At 35.2% G+C, this 10,617-nt stretch overlaps 1 protein-coding gene across 1 annotated transcript in view; it reads right to left on the reverse strand.

The window, feature by feature from the left end:
* The window catches only part of LOC148281423 (adenosylhomocysteinase-like 1), a 59,801-nt gene extending 53,425 nt beyond the window's left edge, over nucleotides 1-6,376 (reverse strand). Inside the window, exon 1 of the mRNA XM_088226706.1 lies at nucleotides 5,822-6,376. Coding sequence (XP_088082832.1) covers nucleotides 5,822-6,056 — 235 coding nt within the window. The 5' untranslated portion in view covers nucleotides 6,057-6,376. The remainder of the gene's footprint in view (nucleotides 1-5,821) is intronic.
* Nucleotides 6,377-10,617: the final 4,241 nt, after the last annotated feature.

Below are 10,617 nucleotides of genomic sequence, written 5' to 3' on the forward strand. Positions count from 1 at the left end.
GTAGTAACGTCAAAGGAGTTATTTATATTGACACACGAAAAATCATTTGTATCTGGCATGTTATTATTTTTTTTTAAATACAATTCTTGAACATTTTTTGGTTCGTGTACCTGCACACAAATCTGGATTTTCTCCCAAGACGGGAGTAGGTATATATTTTTATTTATATCCCTACAGAGATGAGGCAGAATTTTTTTCAAATTCAAGGTTCGGGATTATGGATATATAAGCCCTGTAAACGCTCGAATATCCATAATCCTGAACCTTGAATTTGAAAAAATTCTACCTCATCTCTGTAGGGATATAAATAACAATTCTTGAAACATAAATCAACATTAATATATAAAATCAGCTTTAAAACTAGAAGAAAACTAAAATAAACCTAATTATTAACGACGTACTTACAAGGTTACATCATTTTGTAAAAATGTTAGAGATGGGACAAGTTGATCAATGTAAATTGATCGTATAAAATAATAATTTATTTGATGTTGTTCATGAAAAAAGTATAAATGTCTCATTTTTTGGTGAATTATTGTGTTGAACACACTATAATACGTTTGTTTTTGCGTTTTTTGTATCAATTTTCGGAAATAGAGTTTCATGATTGCATGAAATAACTGATAAAATCGATTTGATCAGTGATCAGTAATTTCCCATCACTAATGAAATTAATTTGACAGCTGTCATTCTAATCAAGCTGTATTTTAAGCACTATAGGTACATAATGTTATAAAATACAATATGAACAGAATATTAAGTTCTATTTGATAAGGAACATATACATTGATATTTAAAATTTACAAGACTCACGCTAAAGACATCGATGTTGTTAGCATATTGGTTCGCGAGTACATGCGTCCGCATTACTGTTGAATTCGCGCTGTAATTGGTCGATGATGGACCGCAGTAGAACAGAGTATTACATCGGGTAACTCGACCAGGCACTCGCACATTAATCAAATTGATAAGTTCACAACAATCGAACATTGATGTTATTAAATACTATTAAAATGGTATATTATGCACTTGTACAGTCATCGCTTTCCTATGGAATAATTAGATGGGGGGGAGCTTTTAACAACCATATTAAACCATTAGAAACTGTTCGAAAAATTATCTTAAAAATTATGCTTCACAAAAACCAGACTTTTCCCTCTTTCCAATTGTTCCAAAAGCTAAACTTTTGGAAATAAGACAAATATATTGTTTTCAATGTTTAAAATATATATTTAAGCCATTTTCAAAAAGAGTGTACAAGTCTACTACGAGTGTACTCTTAGTAACAAAAGTCTACGAGGTATGCAAGAAAAGCGATTTGCTTATGAATGTTGATAAATCGAAAGTGATGGTTTTTGAAAGGGATGAAAATATAACTAAATGTGAGATCAGCGTGAACGGAGATATTCTGAATCAGGTAGAAGAATTTGTGTACCTGGGAAGTATGTTTACTAGGGACGGAAAGGCCGATAAAGATATTGAAAGGAGGGTGAGTGCCGGGAACAGGGTGAACGGTGCACTAAAATCTACTTTGGCAAACAAATGTTTATCGCAGGAGGCTAAACTAGCAGTACACAACGGAGTTCTAGTTCCAACGCTAATGTATGGGAGCGAAGTATGGAATTGGAAAAATAATGATGAAAGTAGGTTGAATGCTGTTGAAATGCGATCCCTCAGGCGAATGTGTGGTAAAACGATGTGTGATAGGTGCACAAATGTCGAGATCCGTGAAGTGTGTAAGGCTGAGACATGCATTATTGACAGAATCAAGAAAGGGGTGCTGCGTTGGTTTGGACATGTAGAGCGAATGGACAGCGAAAGAACGACTAAAAGGATCTACGATGCAAATGTTGATGGATGCAGAAAACGAGGAAGACCGAAAAAGACATGGCACGATCAAGTCTATCAAATACTTGAAGATGGACATGTCAAAAGTAGGAATAATCGGCGTGCGTGCATAAGAAGATGTACGAATGTAGAGGAAGCAAGGTCTGTATGCCAAGATAGTGTTATGGCGTTCTATCCTCTCTGCCTGCCCCTACGGAGAAACGGCGTGATGGTTCGTTGTTGTTGTTGTTGTGTACAAGTCTGGATTTTGTCTAAGGGAAGAGACCATTGCAGGAGACTGCTGCGAGATATTGCATAGATTTATATACTATTGAGTGTGTTGTCCGGGTGCCCTTTGAAATATATGTTTGTTTATGTAATAATATTTCATTGTTATTTTGGCTATTATTTAATTGTGTACATGCTTTCCAACTCAACTCAGGGCCCTTGGTCTCATAGAGTTTGGGAAACGTTATTATTTATTTATTTATTATATATACGGCCTAAGCCAATTACAACAGTTACATGAAGAAACATAAATGCGAGAAACTGAACAAAAAGAACATAAAACTATTTAGCATGCAATATATTCAAAAAACGAAAGACCTAAGATTTCGAGCTCAACCATGCCAATTCAACTTCATCCCACACTGTTTAGTCGCGAAGAGATCTACGAAAAGCCGGAAGATCTATCCCAAAGAATTCCAAGTCGTGTGATGAATTGAATAATCTACACATTCTGGACATTGGGGCATAAAAACCAAAGTTGCTCTTAGAAGATTTTATAAATAGCAGATTTTGACTTCTGGTGACACGGTTGGGAACATGAAAAGAAATTGATCGCAACAGAGATGGGACATCACTTATAGCATTAAGTATTTTGAAAATGCATATAAGGTCCATCTCAGTTCTACGTCTCTCCAATGAAGACAGATTAAGAGATTGCTCTATTTCAAAATAGGAATAATTACCCCTTTGTAATCCGAGCGACCATGCCACTTTTCTTAGAAAACGGTGTTGGACCGACTCGATATGGTCAATATGAGTCCTGTAGACTGGAGACCAAATAGGAGAAGTGTATTCTAGATGGGGTCGAACTAGTTATTATTATATTTTTTTGTAATATGTATCTGTATTATTAAAATAGATAAAAATCCATTTAATATTTTGGTCGATTACTCGTATTATTCCCAGATATTTTATCTTAGATTTTTCCGTCAGGGTAACACATTGAGAAGAACAGTTTGTCAGGTCTCCGCAGTTTTTGTCGACAGATTTTAGGTCTATATGATTATGTCTATTTCTATTGTTCAATGCAAATGTTAAGTAGTGGGTTTTTTCTGAATTCATTGTCAAGTAACTTTGATCCAACCACTCTTTAAAAACTTTTAAGTCTATATTAGCCATTTAAATTTATTTCAACAGAGAGGGAAAAAGTTTTCGAGAAGGGAATATGGAAGTCTGTAAATGCCTAGACTTCCATATTCCCTTCTCGAAAACTTTTTCCCTCTCTGTTGAAATAAATTTAAAACTTTTTCCCTCTCTGTTGAAATAAATTTAAATACGAACAACTCCCTAGGGAGGAAATCCAGCCAGTCTGCAAGCATTTGGACATAATCAAACATTGTTGAATTACTACCTGGTAAAGGAAGAAGTATAAAAATTGGAAAATTGTTTCCAGGCGTTGCCTAGTAGGTGATTTGGTTCAGCCGGATGAATCTCACCCCCGTGATAAAGGTTTCAGCTCTTTTACTTCACAAAAGTCAACAGATGGAAGAGTTGAGGAAATGTGGATGTTCAAACATGGGCAGAATGGTGAATGTTACACAGTGTGTAAAGTGGCCACTTAACCAGCCAATGACAGGTCATAAGCCCTGTAAATGCCTAGACTTCCATATTCCCTTCTCGAAAACTTTTTCCCTCTCTGTTGAAATAAATTTAAATACGAACAACTCCCTAGGGAGGAAATCCAGCCAGTCTGCAAGCATTTGGACATAATCAAACATTGCTATATTAGCCACTTTATTAACCTCATTCCTCATGTCTTATGTAATATATTATTTGTCTCTTTACTGTGTAACATGTTCTCTCATTATATTTGTGAAAAACTCTAACTGGATGTATGTACTATTTTTTAAATTTTGTATTCTTATATAACAACCATTGTTTTTCCTTAATAAATAAAAATACCATTAAGTATGCCGAACATATATAAGGAATCAATATAAGTTCTACGTTTTTGTAGACTAGAATATATATATATATATACAGGGCGTCCCAAACTTATGGGACATGAAGGGGAAGTACCTTAAATATCGTAGATAGTGTGTTTTGCTGAAAGAAGACTTTATGTTACTTTTAAAAGTTAGTAATTCTGCATTCATAGATTTTCTAAAAATTACTTGCTTCGTCTGGGAATCGAACCGACTTAAATGTCCAAAAAAAATCACCCTACTTTTATGATGCCAATCGAAAGAATAGCTAAAAAATAATAACATTGCTTAAGTAACATAGTATTTTAAAAGAAAGGAACAACATGAAATTAATCATTTTAATCAAATTAAAAACATACACTAAAGTGCCGTAGTCAATTAAGTAAGTATTTTTGTAAATTAATTAATTAAATGCTCAAAATGTGATCCCTCTTGTCTTACGCAAATCGCCAATATTTTAATGAGTCCGCTGCCTGTTGATTTTCTTATCATTTTATGGTGAACACTCGATGTGATATGGATCAATTCTGTTTGCAACTCGCCCAAGTTCTTGTATCGCTTTATGTATAGCATATCTTTCACGTGTCCCCAAAAGAAGAAATCCAATGGTGTAAGGTCCGGGGATCTGGCCGGTTGTATAGTTGGATAATTTATACAGCGCCATTTTTGTGAAAATCCCCTCAAGGGCGCTGTACTATTAATAAATATCCCAGTACGTCTTGCAGCTACAGAGCGCATGGACGGTTGGGATTCTAGTTCCTCGTTTTCAATTAAGATCAATAAAAAATAACAGATAGGAGCTAGATTACAGGACGTCTCGCAGCTACAGAGCGCATAGACAGTTAGAAATTTAGCCTCCATTTACACATTTTAAAAATTGACAAATAAATTTAGTGTATTACTGATATATAAAACAAAATAATAGTATGAATGATAAATAGAAGTAAGATTACAATACGTCTTGCAGCTACTAAGCGCATAGACGATTGGAATTCTAGACCCAAAATTTAGGTATTTTAAAGTTGATATATGAAAGCTAGATAACCAATCATCGTGCAGCTACAAAGCGCATGGACGAGTGGAATTCCAGCAAAGTTAGAATGATATCAATAAATTTACAAAAAATAGAGCATAGTAGTAAGTTTGTCAAGTGTTCATGCCAAGAAGTAAGCAATAAAAAACTAAATAAACAAAGCACTGTTTCAACTCCATAGTTAACAAAGAAATATATGATTTTACATATATTTTACATTTTTTTTGCACCACAACAGGCCAAGAGGCCTAATTACAGTGGTGAATTACATCACAGAGCACCCAGGCTTGAGAAAAATCACATTTTAATTTTTGTGTTCTCACCGGGAATCGAACCCGGAACCTTCCGAGCGTGAATCAAGCGTCTTGACCACTACACCACGGAGGCCGCCAAACGTGATAAAAATGATAAACCAGCCAAAGGTTTAGAACTATTTGTTTCATTCACCGCTCGTACGCATTCGGCTCAAGCAACCAAAAGAACGAAACGAACTAGAGACATGAAGGACACGAAAGATATGAAGACACAAAAGATATGAAGACACAAAAGATACGAAGATGCGAAAGATGCGGAGATACAATGACCTAAATGAGCCGAATGAGCAAAAGATATATTCGCTCAATTGAACCACTTAAAAGATTTGGTCACTTTGGTGATGCAGATCAAGCGATACACAGACAGGGTATTGCCCACGTCTAATCTCGGTCAGAAAATAAATCACATGTAAATTAGAATAAGTCTTTCTAACCTGTATATGACGCCGAGCTGTAGGAGTCAGCGGACGACGCGGACAGCGACCTGCTTCTGTACCGAGCCGCTTTCTTCAAAGCTCCAGACTTATCCATTTTATTGCGCCCCGCAAAGGCGGCTGAGCCGTCCATGGACTTGACGGCAGACCCTGGATCGGTCACGGGACTGTCACAAACCGACGCTAAATTACTGCCGTGCTTGTCGCCGGAACTCGCTTCGCCGACTTCAGCCATGTTACCGGCTAAATTCAAAACAAAACCACTAAATAAACAGAGTACGAGACTTTAAAACTTCACCAGAAGGCCGACGTAACACTGCGCCGATCATTTAATATCTAGTAGCTTCGATGATTGAGTGATAGAACGGCTGGAGTGTTTTTAATTCCGATACGCGATCATCGCTGTGGATTCGTAAATCTTAATTTGATGGTAATTATAAAACAGTTTGCAGAGTTTTCTGAGATTAATCGGAAAAAGTCAGATCGATCCAGTGTTATGGTGAATGGTGTTGAGAGAAATGTCAGTTTTAGTTATTAAATCTGACTGCAGAGTACAACCGATCTAAGACGAACGAGCGGCTAGAAAAGGTCATATATTACACGAAAAAAATAAAATTTTATTTTGGTATGTCCAAATCAGTGTAGACGAATACTATATTCAAGCCCCTAAAGAGTTTTCAAGATATATATAGTCAAAACTGTGTACAGGCGGGTAAAGAATATAGTTTTGTGAGTGAAGTAGAATCAGAATCTTGGACGAGTGTTTTCGACTCGATGACTACGGTCAGGTAAAAAAAAATAACAAGGAAATTGAAAGGATATACGTCCGTCTTATTGTGTAGTAGTTGACGCGATTTCTTACCATTCTTGAGGTTCTTGGTGCGAAATCAAAAGTAAAACTTTGGCTAGTAAAAAAAGAAGAAAAAATATGGATATAATGAAGCATTATTAGTTAGGTGTACAAATATGCATTAAAAAATATATATATGAAGAACAGTAGTAAACATAAAGTTAATTATAGAAATTAAGAAGCAAATCGTGAACATTTTTTTTAACACAAAAAAATGGTACTAACGAATCAATATTTATTTATTTATTTATTTATTTACGGACAAAGTCCATTATAAACATTACAATTAAAAGAAATTTTTACAAAGGAATAAAAAAATATAAGGAACAGAAATAAGCAGCAAAGACAGATGATAGATTTTTTAGATTAAGTAAAAAGCATAGGCTAACTATACAGATTCTTTAGCTGATTTGTAAAGAAAGACATCCTTACACCATAATAATCAAGATCTCGATGATCGTTCACCCGCCTGATCATTCTGGGCAAAGGCGACTGTGCACCATAATTGGTCCTGTAGTGACCGAGGAAAAGCATTTCATTATTTCTTAGTCTACGGGTGGGAACGTTAAAAAGAATCTTTTGCAAAATTTCAGGGGCATCAATGAGACAGTTCATAATTTTATACATGCAGATTATATCTGCAATGCATCTGCGTTTTTCAAGACTTGATATGCTTAAAAACCTCTCCATATCAGAATATGAATAGTCTCCTCTTTCCAATCCCATCTTCCATGCAATTTTTCTTATAAAACGATGTTGAACTGATTCAAGGCGCTTGATATGAACAGCATAATGAGGGGACCAGATTACAGATGCATATTCAAGAATAGGGCGAACTAAAGAGCAATAAAGTGTTTTAAGTGTAAGCATACTTTGGAAATCAAACGTAGTTCTATTAATAAAGCCTAAAATTTTTAAGGATCTGTTTACTATATTATCAAAGTGTACCAGAAAAGTTAGTTTATTATCTAGGATCACTCCAAGATCTCTTATAGAGGTGACAATCGAAAGAACTTGGCCATTAAGTTTATAATCAAAAATAAAAGGATGTTTACATTTATGGTATGAAATAATTTTGCATTTATCGATGTTAAGTTCCATGTTATTAGTTTTGCACAAGTATGAAATGCATTTATGTCTTCTTGGAGTCTGACACAGTCATCAATATTTTTAATTAGCTTAAGTATCTTGTTATCGTCAGCAAAAAGCCAGAATTTTGTAAAAGAAAAAACATTAGCAGCATCATTAACAAACAGATAAAATATTCAAATAAATTACAAAACTGATGGTGGTGTTAGTGCTTATTTAATGATATTTTTTGTTCATTCATACAAATTGATGTGGACAATAACTTTTTTCACAAAAACACCATATTTTTAACAGTTGATTTGAGGTACCTACGTTTTTTTCCTGATATATTTGGAAAAAACGATGGATGGACGCCTAGACAGAAAATAGTTCAATCCAATAGTATCGTTTTGAAAAATTTTGGACCTTTGAAATTTTTAGAATGAAATCTTCAATTCCAAAATCAGATAATATTTATGATAAAAACGTTATAAAATGTCTTGTATCGGACATTGCCGCTCGTATAGTGAAAAAAGGTGAAATGTGGCGGCAAGTGCCGATCATTAGAAACAACATCAAGCCTAGCGGCCCTTATTCGGGCTCACAGACGGACGTGATTGCTGTTCGGTGGAAAATGTTCGACTGGACACTGAGAAATTGTTAGACCCCGATGGCAGCGGGAGTTTTTTGAGTCGTCGCTAGGGCTACACTCGGCGCTTCAATAAGAATAGCCGGCACTGTTGTTTTTACGAACTTTTTTATATGTTGGTTTTTTATGTTTATTTGGCTAGTAGTCTCGATTTCGTAATCTAAAAAGCTGCTCCTTTAATAAAGATAGTTAATTATGTCACTTACGGGGCCAGACGTTAGAATATCGAGACTCTAGCCACAAAGATTGTGAGTTACTAGGCCTCACTAAAACGTGTGTGGCCTTTTTAATCAGTATGTAGGATCTTTTCCCGTGCTATTTACACATCAAATAAGACAAATAGATGATGCCTGCATACTTCACTTTTATATGAAATATATACCGAGGGTGTTATTTGACTTCAAAGTAATAATGTAAAAATAAAAAATAAAATTGTCCAGCCAATGAGAGGGCGCGCTACGAGCAAATCCGGGGCAGCCTGACCCCCTCCCGCTCTCTTCTGCTGCTTATGTTTGCTGTCCCGTACCCTGTCCAACAGTGAAACGGTGCAAATGAATTAATAAAACCTGTTTGTTTTTTTATAAATAAAGTTGTGTATGAATCAAGACTAAGCGTGTTTTATTGTCACTATTTCTCATTGTCACTTCTATTGTCACTTCTGTTTTATCTTCCTGCTTGCAGAACCAACCTGCCGATGGTAATGCCAGTAGGAAGAGCAATGTCTTTACTCAACCGTATCTCTTCGGATATTGACATCTTTCATATTAGTGAAAAAAAGTTCAGAGAGGATTGCATTCTTTCTCTATAATTGCTGGGTATTTTTTATTTTACCATTATTGTATATTTAAATTTTAATGTTCATTTTTTCGTTTTATGTATGCATTGAATTTTTTTGTTATGTACATAAACGTTTTTAAAATAAATAAATTGAAATTGGAATTACGCCCTCTCCACCTTCGACTACGCCTCTTGCCTTTTTGGAGAATATCAACGCCGACCCAGCCAGAGAAGTCTATCTCATCCGAGGTGGCAAGACAGCAACAGCTACAGAGCCACCACTATCTACAGTTCAACTATACACACGGCGAGGTGTCGTGTATATGTCTTTTAGCTATATTTATTTAAGCATTTAATGAAATCATTTATCTTCTTAATGGTCACGTTACATGTAAACTGTTATTTTATATACATTGAATATTGTTCTTTATATTTGTAGATGTCTGGGGATAGTGTGTTGGGGAGCCTCTACACCAGTCAGAGCGTAGACAGAATTAACAGCTTTAGACGTAGATGTTATTTTATATTTCACATTAATTTTCAAGTAAAAGATTTAATAAATATGATGACGGACATAGTAACGCCCGTGAGAGAGTACTGAAGAGATGCGTAGTAGTCCATGAAACGGGTCCTCCTTTTATATGCTGGATTGCTTTGTTCCCTGGTCTCCCACTACGACGGAGGGAAGGAAATCTCCCCCTGACGAACAATTGAATTAGCGTTATCACCACTCAGGTAAGTGGTAGCCGCCTGGATCGGGGTTAGCACTGCGTGTACCGATTTCCCTTACGCGTGCTGTGGTGTGTCGTTGACCTGAGTTCGATGCTTCTTATATATTGTTTAAAGTTATTAAACCTTTAATTTTGATTTCTAAATGTGCATGCATAGATTAATTTATTAAATTTTAATCGTTATATGAATAGACGTACCGGTTAGAATACGTAAGTATATAATAAGACAAATGTATTCACTCTAATGAAACCATACAAAGTAACGAATTAAACAATATGCATTATGAAATAAAATAATATTTAATTTATTGATTATAATTCTGGATGAAAAATTTTAAAAAGGAATTCATCATTGAATTCCAACAAAACAAGGAGGTAGTTGGATGAGAAAATAAAGAATAGGACAAGTAAAAATAAAGGATAAATGAAGAATAGTGGAAGTGAAAAATTTAATTTCCCAGCCTGTCCAGAATAACTAAAATATTTCAGTGTAAAAACGATACATTTTTTTATTTAGACCTTCCTAGGAATCAAATTCCTGACTTATGTAATAACGCGCGGGCTTCATGATTTTTTTTCCAAGAATTTTATTTGAGAGTAGCAATCGTCCAGCGGTGCTATTTTGAACCGCTCTCGTGGCCGTAGAAAACACTTTTATCTCGTGTTTTTAGATACAAAATACACCAAATAAAATTGTTTTCTAGGCCGCGAGAGTGTTTGG

Source organism: Micrasema longulum, unplaced genomic scaffold (assembly GCF_059751315.1).
Source record: "Micrasema longulum isolate JH-2025_06_02 unplaced genomic scaffold, ASM5975131v1 h1tg000462l, whole genome shotgun sequence".
NCBI lineage: Eukaryota > Metazoa > Arthropoda > Insecta > Trichoptera > Brachycentridae > Micrasema > Micrasema longulum.